A 24,109-nucleotide genomic window follows, 5' to 3' on the forward strand; every position below is an offset into this window, starting at 1 on the left:
CCTGCCAAGAGGCTCAGTGGTTTAGACCACATCGCCACTCGCATTCCTCCACCTGGAAAAAGGTGCATCTAGCCAACAATAGGACCAGGTGAGCATTGTGAGACAAATGCCATCACATTCGTGTTGGTTGCATATATAAAACCAGCTGCTATGCAGGTCCTACATGGTAGATTCGGGCTCCTTTTAAAAATACATGTATGAAGCTCAGGAAAGAACACCAACTGCTCACAATCGTATCAAAAATATTTTATTTATTAAAGTAACAATTGTACTAAACAACCTATACTTGAAATGCATTGAATAATTGCTAGAATAAATACAGGCAATTATTTCAATCCTTTAAAGAATGAGAGGATTTTTATTTGACACTTGAACGTTGTTACCCCAAAGCTTTAACTTATACAATATAAATAGTTAAAAGGCAAAAGTCAAGTTTCTTTTCTTTTTCTCCCCATTTGTGTCATTTGCATGTTTTGTTTTGTTTTTTTAAAAAGAAAATTTAATGCTGATCCATTTGGTCACCAAAAAGGATCGATTTTCTCCCCCAGTTGCAAGCAAATTAAGGCAGTTTTTGTGAGCAAACATGATCTCTGTATCATCAGACAAAGTAGTATGGATGTTACACATTCCACAGCAGAAAAATCAAAGTCATATCTGCATTTTAAGGAAGACAACCATATATCCCCCAAAACAACCAGATGAGCTTCCATTCTACCACAGTGATGGCCCATGTCAAAAAGAATAAGAATAAAATATAGATCAGTATGTTGTTGATACTCTTCCGCTTTTTAAAAAGATATTCTTAGGGATTAATATTACATTAATTGCCTATGCGGGAATTGGGGCCCATATTTTCCTCTTTTAAAAAAATGTATTTTTAGGCATTCTTATAATAATAATAATAATAATAATAATAATAAAAACTTTGATGGGTACATCATTGGGGATGGATGGAATTCCTACAGCACAGAGGTGTAGAGATTCATGTTATTCTTCCATTAGGTTGGATCCAGACTTAAGATGTAATCTAATACACATTCACCTGGGAATAAACCCCACTGAACTCAGTGGGACTTTCCTTATTTTTCCGTCTATAAGATGTCCCCATGTATAAGATGCCCCCTATTTTGGGGGACCCAGATTTAAGAAAAGTCCACCCTCGGTACTATCAGTGTATAAGACGCCCCCTAATATTTTATATTATTTCTTAGGGGGGAAACCTAGTCTTATACCCAGAAAAATATGGTAATTCTGAGTTGATATGTATGGGATTCTGCTATATGTTACTCATGCTTTAGCTCATTGAAATCAATTTGGACAAGTTAAGTCAAGGTTCACATAAATCCCATTGATTTCAATGGGGCTAAAGCTTTACTTTAGACAGGACTATCCCAATAGGTTTCTCTGGAAGCTAATGGACTGCCAACAGCTTCCATTCTAGACTGGAAAGGATTTTCTCACTGGGTTGGCATAACTCAATTTGAACAAACCAAGATATGCGACTAGGATTTCACCCATCTTTACATATTTTCTAAACTGGAAACCAAGAGTTTCACTCCAACAACACTATGTTTTCATATATATAGCATTCTGCACCCAGGTGGTGGGATGGAAGACTGCTTTTAATGCCTATGTATCATCTGGCAACAAAAATTTTATGGGGAGGAGAAAAAGATTGCACGTATCTATCCCATTGGCCTTTGTGGGCCCAATCCCGCAGAAAGTTCTCCTCCACAATTCGCACTGAAAATTGGTGGGAGCTGTGCAGAACCGTAGGTGGAATTTTGGGCTCTGGATTTAACGGTCTCATTGCGACGTCAATATTTGGTTAAGTCAAACCTGGTGTTTTTGTCCTCTCACTCTAATTATTCTACTATGTGGGGCACTGGACATCTGCCCAAATGGTGCCACTGAAGTGGTTTGTGATCACTTAACGCAGCTCCCATGGATTTCAATGGGGGTCTAGGCAGGAGAATATCCTGGGGATTGTGCTATTCCTTGCACACAAAGATTTTGCCTCCAAAAATTGACAATGATGTTAATTTTCCCTTCCACCCCTCAAATAAAGTCAAAAGCACACATTTAAATACTTTCACAGAAACAAACATTCATCAGTTTAAAAATACAGAGACTTCTTAAAAATTCTTCTTTCAATAGTGGGAGGGGCAAAATTCAAATCAGCAAACCATTTTCACATTGTGGGCAAGTCTTTTTCTTTTCTTTTTTAAGGAGGAGTTTTTCAAAGCCTATTTAGAGGGGGGAAAGCGAGAGACTGTAAGAGTGGTGGGGAGGGGTGAAAATAGTGTACTTTTTGGCAGAAATATAAAATACGAGGTTTTTATTTATTTGTTTTTTTAAAAAAAAGACTGGTGTAAAAAGTAAACAGAGACAAATAATTACAATTATATAAAAATACAAACCCTTGGTCATCAAAACCCTTATAAAAACTTGACTTTGGAATTACAGTTTGCAGCCTAACACACACACACACACACACACACACACACATGCTCACTCGCACCGCTTCCTAGGAAAAAAAGTCACAGAACAACAAGAAGGTTCATAAATTAGGTTGCAGATCCTAAAATGGGTTACCAGATCCTTTGCTTGTGTCTCCAAATCTCCCTTTCTTCCATGTCCGCCCACAGGAGCGTGGCCAGTGAGGTATATAGGACGTTAACACTTTGGGGCGTACGCACAACAGAAGAAAGTGCATCGTTGGGAGACCACCCACAGGAATGGGTTGAATCCTTGTGATTTTCTTCTCCCCCCTCCCCCACCCTTTCCCGACAAAAAGGCACAATCACATTTAATTATTATTATTATTATTATTGCTTTGGCATGGTCATGAATTCGTTCATGTTCAAGTCCCAGCAGCAGTGATCCTTTTCCCTTGATGATCTCAAGTACCACAAACGCTAGCAGGTTCGTCGTGTGACAAGAAAGATTCCATGGGCAGCAAAAGAAGAAAATTTAAAAAATGGAGTTAAGGGAGGCACAGTGGTTGAATCATACATCAAGCACCATGTCGTACTGTTGTTCCTTCTTCCTCCTTCCGCATTTGGTGATGAGGACCAAGTACAAAGTCAAGAGCATCACCCAATAGCAGGCGTAAAGTATCGTACCAATGATTAGCACGGTCTGTTTCGATTCAGTGAATGGCTTTTTGGATTCCTTGTATATCGTGAAAATGACGCCGCCCAAGAGGATTGTAAACCAAATGGAGACCGGGATGAGTCCTATGAAGTTGACCACGATGGTTTTCCGGCCCGACGTGCCCCAGCCTGCTTTGTTTATGGTGGCGATGGCAAACATCTTTGCCGGCAGTAAACTGGACATGTACAACACTGAGTAGAGAGACATGAAAACCATGACAATGTTCCCTCTAAGGCAGCTGGCAAAGGAAGACTTGATAAGGCCCACCAGCTGGACTGTCAACAAGAAAAGGAGGATGTTCCACAGCTTCCCCCGGTAGAAAAGCTGGATGACAGTGGCAATGAGGAAGAACGGGAAGAAGCCAGTGATGACAGCCTCATAAGTCATCCACAAGTGATGTTTGTGGAACCACATTGCATTGTATAGCCACTCTCGGAAGTAGGACTTGCTCCAGCGGGTCTGTTGGTTCAACCACCTGAGATATTCAATGGGCGTTTCGGTAAGGCACTTGGACCGAGCTGTGTATTTCGTTGCATAGCCAAGGCTCAGGACTCGGTTGGTGAGATGACGGTCGTCTCCAAAGCTGCACTGAGATCCCATGAATTCTTGATTGTACCAGTCTTCCACAAATTCGTGGAGCAAGGCGTTCCTGTACATCCCCAAGGGCCCGCTGATGCACTGCACACAGCCAAAGTAGGACTGGCAGGCCCTCTCGATGTTAAACGCCATCCAGTATCGAACGCTGCTGAGAAAGGAGATCCACGAGTCGTACTTGTTCAAAATCTGCAAGCAGCAACAATGAAAAGGAAGTTTTAGCAAGAAAAAGAATATGCAACTGTGTTTTTTTAAAAAACAAAACCCATAAAGTATACGTCATAAAATACTGCCATTCACATTTTTTTCCATTTTTTTTTATTTTGACATAGTAATAATCAAAGAATAAAGAATAAAAATGTGCACCCCACCACTGAGACCATGAACATCCAACCTCCCAAAATTCCAACATCTCTTGCGATGGTTTGACCCCTTTCCATTTTAACAGTACAAATTCTACAAACACCCTCCATACCTCCTCAAAATAATTTCGCCTGCATATTCCCTGCCTTACCTTAATGGCACATGTTAATTTATCATTAATAGCTATATTCCACACCTCTTTATGCCATTCTTCCATTTTATATTCTGCTTTCCCCTTCTACTTCCTAGCTATAATAATGTGTGCAGCTGTCGATAAATTTGTGAGCAAGTTCTTCATAACCTGTGAACCTTCCACCTCATCGTAAATTGATAATAGTGCTACCTCTGGACTTTTGGTCAGCTTTAACCCAGTGATTTCTGTTATCTCCTTAAACACCATTTGCCAATTTTATTTTATTTTTTTACATATTTATACTTCCCACATGTGAACAGAATTCCCTATTTCCTGGCATCCCCTCCAACATAACACCGAATATCCCTTGTTTATTTGGTTTAATCTGACTGGTGTTAAAAACTATCTCCAAATTGATTTATAATAATTTTATTTTATTCTTACATTATTTTTAATATTCTGTTACTCCCTCCCACCCATGTTTTCATAGAATCCTGTAATGCAAGAATCCTGCACTTCATGTTGGCTCTCTCTCACACAATACCAATGTTACCGATATTTTGTGGCAGTTGTTTTCAAACTGCGTGCAGATCAGCACCATGCATTTAAAGTACAACCCTGTAGTTTCCCTCTCAAGGAGCTACAAATTCCCAGCATCCTTAACAGACTACAGTTCCCAAGATTCCTTGGGGGAACCAGTGCACTTTCAATGAGTGTTGGGTGTGCTTCAAATGGATAGTGTGGCTCCGCCTTGTGTGATAGAAGACCTGGAATTGCTCAGTGCCTTATCTTGGGGTTCCTCCTACTTCCAGCATCCTTCCCTCTCATCTAGACCCCAATTTTGAACAAATACTTCACTGGACACAGAATGGAACATTTGCAAGAGACCCCAAATGGCAGAAAGAACACAGGCATACATATCGTTTCCAAGTTCAGAGTCTGCAAAACCAACAAAGTTCCCCAGACCAAAGTACTCTGGTTTCTGTACATTTCTAGACTCCGGCTTTTTCCAAGGTCTTGTTAATTTTACTTTGACTGCACAACTTCACTGTGATCTGCTCAAGGGACGGGCAGAGATGCCAGGCAGCACGGGGCCCCGAGCCACCGTGTCACTCCCAGGAGAGATGCGTGGCTTGGTAAGTGCCGCCCCCTGGTGTGTGCCATTTTGTTGCCCCCTCAGGGATTACACCACACCCCCTGCAGCCCCCTTCCTACGCCCCTGCTCATTGACACCAAGCACAGCCAGATCAGCAGCTCACTCCATCCCGATCACCCATCTCTGTCTTATGCTCTTTCCTAATCATGTTATTTTACCCCTATATAATTAGAATCTGAACCTTGCCCTCCTGAAATGCAATGACTGATTCCAAGAATCAAAGCTTCATGTGGACTATATTGTGTAAGAATTAGGCCTGGCAGCACTGTAATCGGCACACTCTATTATCTTGTCTCGGCCGGTCTTTTGTGCCCCGGATCCTTTACATTGGGGCCCATTTTATCTATACAGGCCCCAGACAGAGTTGTTCCACCTGGCCTTTGGCCTTTGGCTTGGAATCAATTTGATTCCCTCCCCCTCTTCTTTTTTCCTTTCTCTTTCTGTGATGGAACTCCTATTTGGGAACTTCCCTGGCTTTTTTCTGGCCCATGTAGGACCAGTCTGAATAGCTAGCCTTGGTGAAGACTTGACGTTTTCATTCCCAAAAAAGTTTTTGACTTGAGTTTCCACTGAAAGGAGGCTGCATTTTAATGTTTTGATGTTTTAATATTGTATTTTAATCTTGTTTTTTTAAGTTGTATTTCGATCAATTGTTTTATATCGGGTGTTAGCAGCCCTGAGCCTGGTCTTGGCTGGGGAGGGCGGGGTATAAATAAAATTTATTATTATTATTAGGCTTTTCAGATTAACAGAAAAGCTCAGTTATCCAACCCCCAAACCATCTGAAGGTGGGGAAGGATAGGGATGTGTGCTTTTTTAATGTTTAATGTTTTATCATGTTTTTAGATATGTTGGAAGCCACTCAGAGTGACTGGGGCAACCCATTCAGATGGGTGGGGTATAAATGCTAAACCAGTAATAATAAATATTATTACGGAATAGGACGTCCCTATTTTCATTGGAGAAATGTTGGGGGGTACATGGCTCATGTACAGACGATGACCAATTAGGACATGTGACAGGGTATGGAAGTGGCTGGAAAAGGAGGCAGAAAAGGGGGTGTGAGTGGGCTTATGTCATGCACAATGACCCAGAACACAACCCTTGTGCAAATCAGGGTTGTCTGTATTACCATGTCCTTCTCGGAATCAAATAGCAAGCATATTGTAAATGCATGAAAGGTGGCATCACATAGGAATGTCTTCTGTGCAAAGTTCATGGATCAATATTCCCAAATCCAGCCTAGATATCCAGTGGCTTCTGGATCAATGCATCCACTGTAGGAGAAACGTTCACAGTGCACATAAAATATGCATGTGGCTTCCTGCGTGACTATCAATCTTCACTTGCAAGGGAGCACATAGAGGTGGCCCTGAATTTACAGTCTTTGATGCAGAGTTTGAAAATTGCTATATTCACCTGCACATCTCCCCCAACGCCTCCAACCATTGGATCTTCTTCTAAAACCTTGACCATTTCTACCGATGAAGCTGGATCAAGCATTGTATCAGAGTCGCAAACCTGTCCATGAGAAAAATAAGTAAATGTGGAATTAATAAGGGAACCAGAGTCAGCACTTCCGAAAACTATGTGTTTCACAATTGGTGTGTTTTGAAACAAATCCTATCAAGCGAATCACAGGTTGTGGAACCCACGTTGGCAAAGCTTAGCAACACTTACAAAACTTGAAAAAAGGTCACCCCATTCACACAAGGGGATGATGCCTTTGGCAGATTTCAATTTTTAACTGCAAATTTCAACTATGCACTTTTTCAAGATTCTCTTTGTTCCCTCACATCTGACTCCGCTCGCTCTAAAACACTTCCCACCGGAATCTGCAGTTTTCCCCCTTTTAAAGCCTGTTTGTGTCAGGCTAGCAGGCATACCCTTTAAATGTTAACAGCAGTTGTGTGAGTACTGTGGCTATAAAGAAATGTCTGTTCTCAGAATCAGAGGTATTTATTTTATTTGCGCATTGGATCAACTTATTTGAACAAGGACCGTGTTCATGAGATGGGGCATGGAGAAGTGTGTGTGTGTGTGTGTGTGTTGCGGGGGGGGGGGAACTTTGCGGGTGTTCTGCACTTTTCCTGATCCCATTTGACAGAAGGAAACCGGATGCATTTGGTGCCCCCAGTTCAAAAGTTTCCCGCTGTCCTAAGGGGGGAATGAATGATGAGTGAACCTACAGATGCTTATAAAAATTGGCAGAGGATCTGGGAAGAAATACGATAGCCCCCCTTTTTTTTCATTCACAGAAGGTTTAGCCATTCATGTATATATGATTCCAGAAGCTGATTCTGCCAACCAGATCTCTTTGAACCTGAGTTTCATGGAGCTCTCTCTTTCACAACATGCCTATAGAACTGTTTCTCATAATCGCACACTCGCGTTTTATAGCATTTAATGTTGCTCTGCTTGTTGTTATTATGCTCTCGTATTGTTTCAAAAGGGACGCGGGTGGTGCTGTGGCTTAAACCACAGAGCCTTGGGCTTGTCGATCAGAAGGTTGGCGGTTCGAATCCGCACGACGGGGTGAGCTCCTGTTGCTCAGTCCCTGCTCCTGCCAACCTAGCAGTTCGAAAGCATGTCAAAGTGCAAGTAGATAAATAGGTACCACTCCAGCGGGAAGGTAAATGGTGTTTCCGTGCGCTGCTCTGGTTTGCCAGAAGCGACTTAGTCATGCTGGCCACATGACCTGGAAGCTGTACGCCAGCTCCCTCAGCCAATAAAGCAAGATGAGCACCGCAACCCCAGAGTCGGCCACGACTGGACCTAATGGTCAGGGGTCCCTTGATCTTTACCTATTGTTTCAAAGGATATTCTGACCTCATTTCTAGCATGTTTGAAATGTTCTGCAGGTATGGCTTTCTTCTCCTTTGAAGAGAGTTGTTGAGTAAAATGATCATGGCAGTGGATGCTCACTTAAGGGCAGAAGACAGAGCAGAACCGGCCTGACCATGAGGTTGAGTGAGGTGGCTGCCTCAGGTGGCACCCCACAAGGAGCATCATCCCCGTTCTGATGCCCAGTTTTGCTGCTGGCCTCCCCAACTTCTAGGTACACAGACTCATAGAATTGTAGCAATGCAGAAATCTCAGATACGAGCATCCATGACTGATGGATATCCAACCTCTGCTTAAAAAGGAAGGAGAGTCCACAACCTCCCAGAGGAGACTGTTCCACTGTTGTAACAGCTCTTACGGTCAGAAAGTTTTAGTCAGAAATCTCCTTTATTGTAACTTGAAACCAGTGGTCTGAGTCCTACCCTCTGGAGAAGGAGAAAACAAGCTTGTTCCCTCCTTCCATGTGACACTGAATGAATTTTCATGAGGATCGCTTTGAAAAATGCAAATCGCTGCAGAAATCTGGAGAAGCAAATTTAATATTGGAAAAACGAGCAACGGAGAGAATTGAAATTGAAAGTTCCTTCCACCCACTAATTGTTGCAAATGTTTCTATTCTAAGCCTTCCTCTAATGAACTCTGGGTAACATTCACTTGGGTCTATCCTTCCTCCCCAGTTATCCTCAAAATAACCCTGTTGAGCTGACCAGTCATGACTGTCCCAAGGTCACATAATGAAACTTTGCAGCTCAAGCAGGAATTCAAACCCAGGCTTTTTATCACCAACTTCACCAGGAGCAGGTCATAGACCTGACAGTGAGCGATAGGTCAAGGGACAGAGCCAAGGGTGGTGCCAATAGGTTATAGGGGAGCCTGCTATAAAGAGTGTTGATTAATATTTCTGACTCCCATTCATTAGTTTCCCAGTTAGACCAATAGATTACTGGGTAGCAAGCAGTTATATTCATAGCTGGCATGAAAGGCATGAATACTGAAATATGAATGTAAATTCACCTTTCCCATTCACTAGATCTACAAATGTGTACTCTCTTCATTTAGAAGCGGGGGGGGGGGGGAGAGACAGAGAGAATTACAGTCATTTGCATATGGCCTTAGAGACCATTAGAGGTGCCTTTTTGTCCATCTGGCAACAAAAACAGCCTTCAAAATGCTGATAAGGGGAAGAACCAGTTAGGGTTGTTAGTGCACCACAATGTGGAAATTATGCTTTGCCTTGGACGTCAGGTATGTCATGCGGCAGGTACATTAACAAGCAAGCTCTGTGAAGCATTGGGTAGCCATATTCCCTGATATTTATGATAAATCTCACTTATTTGAAAGAGCTAATCTGGTGTCATAGGACCTGGGAGACCAGAGTTCAAATCCCTATTTTGCCATGGAGATAGGAACAGGAAAAATCTGCCCATTTTGGTTTCTCTGGGTGTCCCACCCCCACCCCCATTTTTTTTTCAGTCTTAAGTTTGGTTCTCCCCATTTCAAAAGCGGTTAACATTTTTTTATAATCCTCATGAAAAATTGTAAGCATTTTAGTGCAAATTTCTCCAGAGAAGCACAGTTTTTGTACACCCTTCTCCTCCTATGCATGATTTCACAACGCTGTTTTATCCAACAGAATGTATGTTTCCATGCTATTTTCACTAATATAGAAATTTATATCCACACTTTACTCTAGAACAGTGTTTCCCAACCTTGTGCCTCCAGCTGTTTTTGAACTACAACTCCCATCATCCCTGACTAGCAAGACCAGTGGCAAGGGATGATGGGAATTGTAGTTCAAAAACAGCTGGAGGCACAAGGTTGGGAAACACTGCTCTAGAATATGCATTTTTGTACAAACTACTTGGTGGGAGAACTGCATTGCAAAATTCAGAGCGGTGTGAATTACAAAGGACAGCTGTGTTTCAGTTCGTGTACCGTTTCGCAAAGTGCAATTTACGTAAGTTCACCTTTAAATGATAACTGAATTCAATATTTCCCCCATCCCTACCTTGGGCTTAGGATGCGGGTGGCGCTGTGGGTTAAACCACAAAGCCTACGACTTGCTGATGAGAAGGTCGGCGGTTTGAATCCCAGCAACGGGGTGAGCTCCCGTTGCTCGGTCCCTGCTCCTGCCAACCTAGCAGTTCGAAAGCACGTCAAGTTCAAGTAGATAAATAGGTACCGCTCCGGTGGGAAGGTAAATGGCGTTTCCATGCACTGCTCTGGTTCGCCAGAAGTGGCTTAGTCATGCTGGCCACATGCCCCAGAAGCTGTACGCCGGCTCCCTCGGCCAAAAAGGCAAGATGAGCACCGCAACCCCAGAGTCGACCATGACTGGACCTAATGGTCAGGGGGTCCCTTTACCTTTACCTTGCGCTAGTCACCGACTCTCAGCTCGACCTCCCTCACAGGGTTACTGTGAGGATGCTATGGAGAGTGGAAGAAGTGTATCTGCCACCTAGGCTAGAAATGAAATTATTTATAGTGAATCAAAACGTTTAAAAGCCCTCTTTGGTTGTTGCTTAAAAAAACCCCAACAACACTTCTTAAAAACTCTCCCTCCCCCCTTTGCCAGATGTATTGCTGGGATCCGAGGCCATGATTCATTTTGTGAGAAACTCCGAGGCACTCATATGCAAACAGATGCTCTTGCAGCTCAGAAAGAGCATCTCAAAGGATTGGCAGAGTCCGCAAAAATGGAGAGATTTTAAAGCCCTATAAAAACTTGTTAAGAAGCAGGGGGAAGGCGGCGGTGGCTGGGTGGGGGGGAGGAGGAGGGGAGCTTAGAAATACAAACAGGAGAGATCCCTCAGCCAAAGAGTGTTGGCTTCATCCTTTACAGCTGCATTACCTCACTCAAGGCAAAAGCTTGGCCTTTAAAGCCTCAGTGACACCGTTCACTTAAAAATGAATTAGGCAGCACCCACCCACCCCCTTTGCAAAGTACAAGCTGCAGGCAAGGATTATTTGCCAGCTGGGCTGTATCTGACATAGACATACCCCCCCCCTTCCTTACTAGGCCTGGTAAAATGGAAGGGGCAAAAAGCTTACAAACAAAGAACTAACTCACGCAGGCTACTTGTATTTTTAATTGCCGTTGAGCTTTGGGGAGGAATACATGGGCGTGGGTTGCCCCCATTTTATCCTTTCAGAGAGGTAGACTGGGGCCAAGAGACAGAAAGAGGGAGGGAGGGAGATGAATGTCCCAATAGGCCACATTCACAACATATGTTTAAAGTACCACGATACCACTTTAAACCATCATGGCTTCCCCCAAATAATTATGGGAGCTCCTTGTTGTGGGTGTTGCTGTTTAAGAGGCCTCTACTCCCCTCACAACCGAGCCACAGTTTCCCCTGGTTGTTAAGCCATTCTGAGATCTGTAGTTCTGCAAGGGGAATGAGCGTCTCCCAACATCTCTCAGCACCCACAACAAACTAAAGCTCCTAATATTCTTTGAGGGAAGCCATGAGCATTTACTAGTGGTGCTGTGGTCTAAACCACTGGGCCTCTTGGGCTTGCCGATCAGAAGGTCGGCGGTTCAAATCCCCGCGACGGGATGAGCTCCCGTTGCTCAGTCCCAGCTCCTGCCAACCTAGCAGTTCGAAAGCACGTCAAAGCGCAAGTAGATAAACAGGTACCACTCCGGCGGGAAGGTAAACGGTGTTTCCGTGCACTGCTCTGGTTTTGGTGTTCTGTTGCCCCAGAAGCGGCTTCGCCATGCCGGCTACATGAACCGGAAAAACTGTCTGCAGGCAAATGCCAGCTCCCTTGGCCTGTAAAGTGAGATGAGCGCCACAACCCCAGAGTCATCTGCGACTGGACTTAACTGCCAGGGGTCCTTTACCTTTTTATAGAAGAAGTTTTACATATACAGTGGTACCTCTCTCTGGTTGCAAACAGGATCCGTTCCGGAGCCCCATTCGCAACATGAGCAGAACGCAACCCGCGTCCGTGCGTGCGCGGGTCGTGATTTGCCGCTTTTGCGCATACAAGTGGCGTCATTTTGAGTGTCTGTGCATGCACAAGCAGCAAAACCTGGAAGTAACCCTTTCCGGTACTTCCGGGTCACTGCAGGACACAACCTGAAAAGATTTAACTGAAGCAAACTTAACAAGAGGTATGACTGTATGGTGTAAATATTGGCCCCCAATGAGCTTCAGGGCTGAGTGAGGATTCAAAAGCTGATATCTGCTACCAAAGTTCAGGGCTCTTCACTGTGGAGGAATGCAGATAGGCAGGTCCTGGTGTGAGGCATTTGTGGCACAAAGACACTGCCACAGATTGACACTGTGTTGGGTGTTCAAGGGACTGGGGTGAATTCTGTGTGGCAGGTGACTCCCAGACCTTAATGACTGTGGTAGGGCCACTGAAGGCTGCTCCATAACCACAATGGGGCAGTGCCCCCAAACCTCAACCTACCCCCACCTGTCTGCCTCCTTATTTACAACCAGCCATGAGTTGGGGTCTGCCGGTCATTGGCTCTGGTTTCCCATATTGCAGTCCCCTTGCCTTCTGCCTCACCAGCCCTACTGGGCACCAGTCACCACTGGTAGGGGCACCCAGGACCCAGGCTATGGTACAGACGCTAGTCTTCCTCTCCTGGAATAGGGTATAGAGGAAAACCTGAAGGAGCTGGGTATGTTTAGCCTGGAAAAGAGGAGACTGAGAGGAGATATGATAGGTAAAGGTAAAGGTACCCCTGCCCATACGGGCCAGTCTTGACAGACTCTGGGGTTGTGCGCCCATCTCACTTAAGAGGCCAGGGGCCAGCGCTGTCCGGAGACACTTCCGGGTCACGTGGCCAGCGTGACATCGCTGCTCTGGCGAGCCAGAGCCGCACACGGAAACGCCGTTTACCTTCCCGCTGGTAAGCGGTCCCTATTTATCTACTTGCACCCGGAGGTGCTTTCGAACTGCTAGGTTGGCAGGCACTGGGACCGAGCAGCGGGAGCGCACCCCGCCGCAGGGATTCGAACCGCCGACCTTTCGATCGGCAAGTCCTAGGCGCTGAGGCTTTAACCCACAGCGCCACCTGCGTCCCTGGAGATATGATAGCCATCTTCAAATATCTCAAGGGTTGTGACATGGAAGACAGAGCACATCTGTTTTCTCCTGCTCTTGAGGCTAGGACTCGAACCCATGGCTTCAAGTTACAAGAAAGGAGATTCCGGCTAAACGTTCAAAAAAAGTTTCTGACAGTAAGACCTGTTAAAAACAGTGGAACAGATTCCCATGAGAAGCCGTGGACTCTGATAATTCTCCGGAAAAACAATCTCTCAAAGGACCTGTTGATGGTATTTTACCATTGTACTCTTGAGTGTCTTAACTTATGATCTGTGTATGTGGTTTGGGAGCTGCACTGTCAGGGAAAAAACAGTGCTGTCCAGTGTTATAAAAACTGCGGAGAGAATAATTGGGTCAAATCCATGCTTCCAGGTGCCATAAGAAAGCTGCAGAGATAGTGCAGGATAGCGCGCACCCCAGAAATGATCTCTTTTAAGCTTCTGCCTTCTGGAAGAAGGTACAGGGTTATAAAGACTAGGACTAGCTGCCTGAGAAACAGTTTCTATCCAAATGCAATTTTGGTTTTAAACACAGTGTAAGGAGTCTCTATGGGAGTATATTGTATTTAAAAATGGGGTATCAGAGTTTTTAGGAGGCTAACCAGGCTGAGATAGCAGGCTTGTTGGTTTCTGAATGTCTTATGTAGATTTTTCAGTTTCGTTGTTCTGTATGGGACAATGACAATAAAGATGATAAAGATTATCATATTCTTCCTTGGAGGCTTTTAAACAGAGGTTGGATGGCCATCTGTCATGGATGCTTTAGCTGAGATTCCTGCAGGGCAGGGGGTTGGACTAGATAACCCGTGGGTCCCTTCGAGCTCCAAGATTCTATAACCTTTCTAAGAGAGACCTTCTTTGCAAGCAGCAGCAACACGAATGATGCTTTCAACAATTTGTAGATATAAATGAAGGCAGTTTTTTTACACCAGTTAAGAAACTGGCCTAGTTAAATAACACAGCGAGGCAACTTCAATCCCATTGGATTGCGTACCCATTATATATTTTTTGCTTAAAAGCAACCGAGGCAGAAAAAGATTGCCAGAGATAGGGGATTGGTCAACCCCTTCATAACAACATAGGACACTCTTGTAGAGTCAGGTTATGGGACTATCTCATCTACTATCATCTAAACCTGCTGCCACTGAAACACCTCCATAGGAGCCAATTCCAGTGGGCCAAGGGTGCCCTGGCACCCACAGTAATATAATGGGGGGGGGGGGAGTAAACCCCTACAAAGCCAATGAGAAAAGCCGGGAGGTGGCAGCGGTGCTGCCTCCTTGAGAAGCAGTTCAGCTCTGGCCTCTGCAACCATCGAGTGGGGCATCCTTTTCTGGGAATGGGGCTCAGATGTGGAGGCAGAGTCTCTGAGCTCCTCCCTATGGAAAACGGTGCCTCGCTGGCAGAGGGGAGGCATGTGCGTGTGATGTCACACCCACAATCCTGAGGGCAAGATTCCCCACCCCCCCATCAACTGTGTTTCACACAGGAATCTCCTCCCTGGAGATGCTGGGGTTGAAACTAGGACTTTTCTGCACAGAAAGCATAACCTTTCCCACTCAGTTCCAGCCTCTCGTCCCTTCCATTTCTCCATGTTAACTTGCTACTTCCTGTAGCTCAGCAAACCAGTCTCCTAAGCTTAAGCCAAGAAAGAGTATTCTCTATAAGATTGAATATCAATATACGTATTGAGACTTTGAGATTAGACCACTCAAGAAGCCTGGAAAACTATCTTGGGAGTGTGCTACCTGCAAGCCCCAGTAAAAAGGCCCCATTAGGGGCAAACAGCGGCCTCTTGATTACTTGGACTGCCAACTTCATTAACATCTATCTACAACTCCACTAGCATCTCTCGGTATTGCGAATAACACCAAACTTACCTTTTGTTGGTATCTGCATGAACTTATCTAAAAGACTGAGTTAAGCATTTGAAAAACCTATTGAAACAAGACATTACAAGTTCATCTTAGGTTGGGTAGTTCGCAAGTCTCTGTGGCTTTGTTTAATGTTTTGTATTTTTCTCAGAAGGTTGATAAAGAATGTATAATTTATTATTCTCTGTATATTAATCGCCAGCATGTTGCATGAGTCGCACTACTTCCTTTAGCTCAGCAGTGGTGGAACCTCTGTCCTGTGGGTGTAATTGGGCCTGGTGTGAGTCCCAAGTTTGCTTGCTGAGCTGCTTCTGATAAACTGTGCCCCATACCCCCATCATAGGTATGGGGTACCTCTGGATGCAGCTAGAAAGGAACAGCTGGGCACTTAAAATTGAAATCCAGAGTGTCCCTTTGTAAGTGGGACTTTTTGTTTCTGACTGGGAGCTCTGTTAGGATCAGCTGCAGTTCAGAGTTCCTCATCGGGAACTCCCTAGTATAGCTCCATCGCTTTCGCCTTTTGAAGGAATTGGCTTGAATTCAAGTAAGTTCCCAGAAACAGAGCATTTCCCCTAATGATGTAAGATAATAGACAGTGAGAGATCCCCTCTGAAACAGTTACGTGAGACAAGTAAATAGCAACCCACACTGAAACTGCAATGCTCTTCTTCAGACCAACAGCCCACTGAGAGTCTATAACTGCTGTCTTTGCAGTCTTATAACCCTGATTCATTCGCAAGCTGCTTCTGCTAGTAGCCATCATGCAGGTTACCAGCAGTGGTCAGCAAGGTAGGAGAGTGGTGCTTACCTGACCTACTGTCACCTGCATCACTGCAGTGTACTGGGAAGGGTGAGATAGCCATGAGTGAGTTGGCCGTGAGGTCGTCAGAATGCAAACGCACTTGGCAGCAGCACAGGTTGGCTCTGCCAGTGCATTTGCACTGCGCTGGCCAAACCACCACCTCTCCCTTCTCCTTCTCAGTAACACAGGTGATAGGGCAGATAAGTGCTACCACCCCACCAACTGCTGTTGCGGGTTATGTAATTCAGCAAGTGATTAATCTACGGATTTAGAAACAACTGCCAATAAACAGATATGGTAAACAGAAGCATGTGTAAACAGAGGCAAAGAATCTATCCCTGCTTTAAAAAATATGTATCTGAAGAAGTGTGCATGCACACGAAAGCTCATACCAAGAACTAACTTAGTTGGTCTTTAAGGTGCTACTGGAAGGAATTTTTTTATTTTGTTTTGACTATGGCAGACCAACACGGCTACCTATCTGTAACTTAAAAAATATGATTGGGGAAAGAATATCATTCAGAGAAGAAATGGCTGCCACAATGTTTGTCCCAATTTCAAACTGGTGATGCTTCTGGGTCCAAGTAATCATAGATATCATTTGCAGGTTTTGGGGTGCCCCCCATACCATATTCATTGCATACTGGACCATGAGTTAAGGTCCAGTATGCAATGAATATGGTAAGGTAATCTCTTTGTGAGGTTAGGCATTGAGGTTAGGCATCGGGTAAGCCTTTGCTTGGATGGAAGGGAGGTTGTAGCCTTTGGTTGCCCCTCTCAGTAAGGGTATCCTGTTAAAGGGATCCGGGGTGTGTGGATTCTGTCCAATTCTGTCGGACGTGGGCTAGGGCCATGTCACAACCCCAGTGGGAACCCCTTGGGGTACCCCTATTTGATGTACGTCATAGGGCTCCCCCTATTGGTGGTTTACTCTTAGATGGACTTCCTGCAGGCAGGTTGGAGTAGAGATCTAGCCTGGCTTCACCCAATGCCTAAGCCAAACCACTCACATCTGTAACCAATAAAGTTGTGGCCTATTTGAACCCATAAACCAAAATACTCGTGTCCATGTGTTTATTGTCCATTAGGGAACTGCGGGTCACGGGGCCTTGGCACGTAAGTGCCACACACACACACACACACACACCGGTGTACTGGTGTCTGAATTTGTTATGGTTTGTGAACGCTTCTAAGTTAAGTAACTGCACAGCTCAGTGTAAGATTCTGCCCATCCCCTTAAAACTGGCCCTGCACCAGCATGACGTGTCACTGTGTACTATGTGACCAGCCTTAACTATTTCAGAAGCTAAAGCTTTTCAACAGCCCTGCTGTTTTCCAAATGGAGAGTGAAAGGGGCGCTCTGTTCACCGAGGGACTAGGATAGGCTATGCACTGCAACGTCCAGCACAAGATGTACAAGACCTGCTTTCTTTGGAGGCTTGTTTTACTTGGCAGTGAAGAAGGGCTTTTTCATACCTACCTGCACATAATCCACGCTTCTCCCCAGTGCTTTGAACGCTGTGTACATCACTTCTCTTTTCCCGCCCCATTTTTGCATGATGCAGACACTTTTGTTGGACAGGACCAGTTGAGTGACGTGCTGCATGCTCTCTTTATGCGACTCTTCCGTCTCCTCCGGGCCTCTCTGGTGGAAGTTATTCCTCCAGACATAAGTAGCAGATTTATCCCTGCCCATGATTTCGCTAAAAATGTCCATCATGTAAACGTCATCTTCAGAATTCCCATCGATGACCATAATCACCTTAATTCCAGGGTAGGTGAGCCTTTTCACGGAAAGTAAACATTTCCTTAAGTAGTTGGGGTCCTCCTGGTAGGCAGCAATGCAAAGGGCAACAGTTTTGTTCAGCTTGATGGGCGTCTCAAGAGACCGTTTCATTTTCCTGTGTTCGAGGAAGGCAAACAGGCTTTGGATAATGAGGTGCGATGCCAGAATGGCGCCGTAGAGTCCAAAGGAGAAGTAATAGTTGTCCGTTTGGATAAACTGGTAGCCAACAATGTAAGCAGCGGAGATCCCAAGCAGGAGGGACACCCCAAAGAGTGTGGTTCCAAGTATTCTCAAGATACATAGAAACCTCTCGCAATGCATCTGCAATGGATCAAGACAGGTCATGGTTACTTAAGCATACTTCTGGATAAAAGAGATGATCGGGTTAGTTCAAGGCAGGGATAAGGAAACCTGTGGCACTCGTTGGACTCCAACTCCCTAGCTGATGTTTTCAATAGTCAGGGATGATGGGAGATGGAGTAGCAGTGGAGTGCATGGCAAGGCTACACCGCTTACCTGATCTTCCTCTGCCTGAGTTGCTGTTGTATTCTGGGATACGGGGGCAGTGAGGCTGGTGCGGTGCAAACAGGCAGACGGGAGTACTAGGTTGCCTCTACCTGTGCATTTGCACTGAACTTGCCGCAACCTCTCCCCCTTCCCTTCTCCATCCTGGTATGCAGCATCGACTCAGCCACAGGGAGGTCAGGTAGCCTCACCAACAACATCTGAAGGGCCACAAGTTCCCCACAGCTAGATAGAGGGAAATAGGTTTATGACACCTATGACAGAGCTATAAGCTGCAAGATATAGCTTCCAAATTCTGATTGAGGGGGGACATATGTAATATTGAAAAAACAGGGAGCAGTAATGGTAGAATCATTGCAAACAATCCTGTGCAATCTGGTTATAGTTCTGCTCAAACTACATAAAAAGCTGGCACGTATTTATCTATCTTGGATGCTGCATTAACAACAGAGCCAAATGAATCATGTTTTGAGCTTATAAAAAGCTACTTCTTCACCAGGGGAAATGTAGTTCAAAATTCCCAAAGCGTTTCTATAGAATATCTTGGAAAATGTTAGGTTTTGTCAATAAACTTTTGTACTTGCTACTTAGTCCTGTCTGATACCTGTTAATTGGATCTTGTGCTACAAGCCCAGGCAATAATCACCAGATAAACCATTGCTTTGTTATGGGCTCCATGGTGGGATGTGATGGTCTTTCATATGTTGGACAGTGATAACTGGGTATTGGCAACTGTGTGTGCCAGGGGAACATAGCAAGTCTCAGGTCCCTGCATGTCTACTTAAAATGCCTTGCAAATAAGAGCAAAAGCAGGGGGGGAAATGCAAGTCACTATCATTCACCCTTGATTCCCCCCATTTGATGTTCTGCTCTCCTACAAATGTAAGGGCTCTAAATGACCTGGGTTTATCTGGATCAGCACCACGGTGCCTCACATCGCATTGTTTTCTTAGGTCAACGTGACCTGGTTCATGTAGGGTACAACCAGAGGACAATTGAAAGCAGCTGCAGAGAAGACGCAAGCAAACTATATTTCTGGATGCAATTCTGCTTATCTCCTCGGAGACAGATGTGCATTAAGGGTCCTTTTTACGGCTGTATTTTATGTTGCACAGACCAAAATGCAAAACAAGAAAAACACACTAGTGGATAATGGCTCACTTAAGCAGGAAATTGCCAATTCCTACAAACTATGGTGTATCTTATCCCTCTCCCCATATGACTACACCTCTTATTTATGGACTTGAACCAGGATTGTCTACCTAGGAGATCCTTGATCCCCTAAGGAATCAAGTTAGGAGATTGAACCAGGGACTGGCAGATCAAACATTTTGTCCAAGGAACAGAAATTGGCAGTGGCCGCAGTCTAAACCCATTCAGTGGTGCCACATTGCATGGCTCAATTCCAGGGTGCTGTCCCTTTAAATTATCTTTCCCATTTGGGATGTAACTCCTGTAGTCTCTGGGAGCTCTCCCTGGTCCTGCAGAACCAAGATGTAACAGAACCAGCTGCTTCTAACTACCTCTTGTAGTTCATAGAGAGTTGGAAGGGAATTCAAATGTCATCTAGTCCAACTCTTGCTGATGTAGGAACTCTGCTGCTAGAGCATCTCTAATAAGTGGCCATCCAGCTTCCACTGAAGGTTAGACCAGCACTATTTGAAGCAATCAGGTCCACTGTTGAACAGATTGTACCATCAGGAAGCTCTTCCTAATGTTTAGTCTAATAAATCCCTTTGACTTGGGTACCACCCTCTGAGTTGACGGAAAACATATCTGATCATTTTATATGACAGTTTTGTTTTTTTAAAAAAAAAGGTTTTCATATAGTCTTTTAATCATATATTGCAACTCCTTCAACCCTCTCTCCATAAGATTAGATTTCCACACCCTTTTCTGCATCATTGCCACTCTCCTCAGGACACATTCCAGTTTACTGATATCAGTCTTAAACTGTGGTGCTCAGAACTGGGCGTAGTACTCAAAGTGTAGTCCGACAAAAGTAGAATAGAGAGGTACAGTGGTGCCCCGCAAGACGAACGCCTCACAAGACAGAAAACCCGCTAGACGAAAGGGTTTTCCGTTTTGGAGGCGCTTCGCAAAATGAATTTCCTATGGGCTTGCTTCGCAAGACAAAATGTCTTGCAAGTTTTTCTGACTTTTTCCCTCCCCCCCCTTTTTCTAAGCCGCTAAGCCGCTTATCAGCTGATCCGCTAAGCCGCCAATAGCGTTAATCCGCTAAGCCGCCAATGGGCTTGCTTCGCAAGACGAAAAAACCGCTAGACGAAGAGAATCGCGGAACGGATTCTTTTCATCTTGCGAGGCACCACTGTACTCAATACTTCTTGAGATCTAGATAACTATGCTCCCATTAAGGCTTCTTGTTAGATTCCTGACCCAGAACTGCTAAGTCCCAATGCATGGGTAATAAAAGAGTTGTCCTTTTCATAGCCTTCCTAGTACCTATAAATTGCATATACAAGGAATATACAGTGTAGCAGCAAACTAATGTGTGCAATTCCCTAGTTCAGAGTTCATCACAGCAATCAATTCACAAGGTGTTTCGTATGATTCACTGTTTTCTTGGTCTCAATGTTCCCTCCACAACATGGGGATAAAATTTGCCTGCCTTACAGGACTGTAAGAGGGAGAACTGAGAAAATGTATGTTAAATGCTTCGTACATTTGAAATGCACCATACCTGTATTACGTTACACACCAGCAAAACAATATTTGAGATGAAACCCAGCCTTTCTTGGGTATGGAATTCCTATTGTTATGCTTTCATGAATTTTAAATATAAACCACCAAGAGTGACCCCATATTTTTTCAAGCCTAAACACACACACACACAGTTTATAAGCTCCCTTTAAAAACAAAACCCTAGAGCAATCATTTTTCCAAGGTGACAAAACCATGAGCAAGAGTTCCAAAAATTCGTACACTTGTCAGTCGGCTGTTACAAGTGTCTCGGAAAAGTTGTACAATATCCTCCAGCTTCAAGTCTTAACTTGCTAGAGAAATCTTGAAGCGCAAAGTGACTTCATCAGCTGTGCTGTTCTTCTGTGTTGCTTATACTAATATTAGAAGGTCTTTTTTAAAGAGAGAGAGAGAGAGAGGAGGTGTCAGACTATATATAGGCTGAGCCCTTTCACAACTTGAAATAGAATCTGGCAACTTTTGGCATCCTTAGCTTGTCTGTCTCTGGAATCTCCGTAATGCTAAACTCCACAAGTTATGCATGATCTAACAAGAATGCAAGACTTAACAAGTGAACAAGATGCGAAGGCACCACAGTAATAAGCAAAGTGTATATATTAAAACCTTTCCAGGAACAGAGAGACTTGCTGTTTAGCACTGTGCATCTTTACTCAGAAATTCATTGCACAATGCTCAATGGGGCTTACTCCCAGGTCAGTATGCATAGCATTGTGTAAAGGTGGGAATAATTTCAACAGGCCTTACCTCTGAGTAAAGATGCATAGATTTGCATTGCATGGGGGGTGGGGAGAGACAGTATCTCAGAAACTTCTGCTTTAAACCTGGGTTGCATTTCAATAGGGCAAGACTTAGCACAACCCTTCAAGTCCACTCAGCCTAGACAAGTCTATTCAAAGGAGTTCAATGGAACTGTCTCCCAGAAAACTGGCTATAGGCTGCTTATATGGGCCTGGATCTGTGAGTGGGTCACAGCAGAGGCATCAGCAGCAAGTGACATACTCCTCAGACCCCAGGGTTAGAAACTCAGATATATAAGTTAGGTACTAAATGGCTCCTTGAACCAGGATTACAGTCACCAAAACAGAATGCCTAGTTATCATTTCAGGGCCAGACTGCTCAAAGACCATATTTTCCAGTATGACTTTTTGGTTCCTGAAATTCATTCTGATTGTGCAGATAAAATGTAACAGATAGAATTCTACAGGATGTGATATTTGTGTGTGAAAACAGTCAAGATCCAAGGATAAAAACAGTGGGGAGGAGGAAAAGGAAGGTGGTAGTTAGGGGGGGGGGGTAATCTTGTCAATTTCAGGTTCTCTCGTCTTCTCATTTTTGCCCAATGTAATGCATTTCTGTATGCAGTTTAAAGTAATATACAGTGGTACTGCGGGTTAAGTACTTAATTCATTCTGGAGGTCCGTTCTTAACCTGAAACTGTTCTTAACCTGAAGTACCACTTTAGCTAATGGGGCCTCCTGCTGCCGCTGCACCGCCGGAGCCCGATTTCTGTTCTTATCCTGAAGCAAAGTTCTTAACCTGAAGCACTCTTTCTGGGTTAGCGGAGTGTGTAACCTGAAGCGTATGTAACCCGAGGTACCACTGTATGCCTCTTATGTAATCTTTGCCATAGTATATGAATTTTGTACACATTACGTGAAGACTGGACAGCTAAGTTGAAAAATTCAGAGAAGTGTGAATTCCAAAGGGTTGCTGTGTTTCGGCTCGCATTGTTTCAGAGTGTTAATTAGGAAGGTTTGCCTTTAAATGTTAACTAAATCAAATTTCTCTGCCATCCCTAGGTGGAATTGACCCCCTCCTACATTTCAAACATTTTTATTTGGCATGTATCCTCAGATCTCATATATAGCAATCAAACACCAGACTTCAAACAATACAGGGAGGGAAAAGGTACCATATGTACCAGTTCAGTGGCACCCAGGGTTGCGTATAATTTTTCTTAGCTTTCAGCAAACATCAAATAAGGGGAAGAACTAGGAGCCTAGCCAAGTCCCCATCATTCCGATTAAGATTCTCCAGCAACTTCTCTGGCTACAATAACTTCCAATTATGATGTGATGCATGCAGTGGTACAGTCATGCCAGCCGAGCTGTGCAAGCAACTGAAGTCATTGCTTGGAACAGCAATATTGCAAGCTGCGTGCAATCTGAAAGGAGCAGCCCAGAATCCCCTGCAGTTTCAAAGAGGATACTGTAGAATGCTCTCCCCAGGGAGGTTCGGCCAGCGCCTTCATTATACACCTTTAGGTGCCAGGCAAAAACGTTTCTCTTTAACCAGGCCTTCGGCTGATTGACAGCCAAAGCCCTTTAAAAATGTGTTTTGGAAGGGGGGGGATTATTGGGTTTTTGTTTTTATTATGTATTTTGTGTTTTTATATTGTGACTTTATGTTGTTAATCACCCTGAGACATGCAGATATAGGGCAGTATACAAATAAAATAAATAGCCGTACCTTGGAAGCGGAACAGAATCCGTTCCGGAAGTCCGTTCGACTTCCAAAACGTTCAGAAACCAAAGCGCGGCATCTGATTGGCTGCCAATCTGAAGCCACGGAAGCCCCGTCGGACGTTGGCTTCCAAAAATAATTCACAAACCAGAATAGTCACTTCTGGGTTTGTGGCGTTCGGGAGCCAAAACGTTCGAGAACTAGGTTGTTTGAAAACCAAGGTACGACTGTAATAGTTCAGGTCTTCAACTACATGGATGGTATTCAGCTTAAGTTTTACTCAAGAAATTAATGAACATGACTAAGCTAGGTCCATTGCTTTCAATGGGTCTACTGCAAGTAAAGAAATGACTTCAGTTTCATGCACAGCTTGGCTGGCCATGTGTTTGATCACAGCCAATGATGGTTGGTACCCACTAGACTGAGGGAGCAAACGGCAAGGAGACCATCAGTAAGTAGAATCAGAGCCAACTAATTCTTGATTAGTTGTGAAAGCTGGACCATAAAGAATGCTGATCACCGAAGAATTGATGCTTTTGAATTATGGTGCTGGAGGAGACTCTTGAGAGTCCCAAGGACTGCAAGAAGATCAAACCTATCCATTCTGAAGGAAATCAGCCCTGAGT

At 44.3% G+C, this 24,109-nt stretch overlaps 1 protein-coding gene and 1 long non-coding RNA gene across 2 annotated transcripts in view; both read right to left on the reverse strand.

The window, feature by feature from the left end:
- Positions 1-231: 231 nt before the first annotated feature.
- Positions 232-24,109, reverse strand: part of LOC307220609 — a 484,995-nt gene continuing 461,117 nt past the window's right edge. Inside the window, exon 2 of the long non-coding RNA XR_013840985.1 lies at positions 232-654. This is a non-coding gene — a long non-coding RNA (uncharacterized lncRNA). The remainder of the gene's footprint in view (positions 655-24,109) is intronic.
- Positions 2,337-24,109, reverse strand: part of HAS2 (hyaluronan synthase 2) — a 40,378-nt gene continuing 18,605 nt past the window's right edge. Inside the window, exons 2-4 of the mRNA XM_079984362.1 lie at positions 17,469-18,095; positions 6,822-6,923; positions 2,337-3,939 (exon numbers count right to left, since the gene is read on the reverse strand). Of these exons, the coding sequence (XP_079840488.1) occupies positions 3,010-3,939; positions 6,822-6,923; positions 17,469-18,095 (1,659 nt within the window). The 3' untranslated portion in view covers positions 2,337-3,009. The remainder of the gene's footprint in view (positions 3,940-6,821; positions 6,924-17,468; positions 18,096-24,109) is intronic.

Source organism: Podarcis cretensis, assembly GCF_951804945.1.
Source record: "Podarcis cretensis genome assembly, chromosome: 7".
NCBI classification, from domain to species: domain Eukaryota; kingdom Metazoa; phylum Chordata; class Lepidosauria; order Squamata; family Lacertidae; genus Podarcis; species Podarcis cretensis.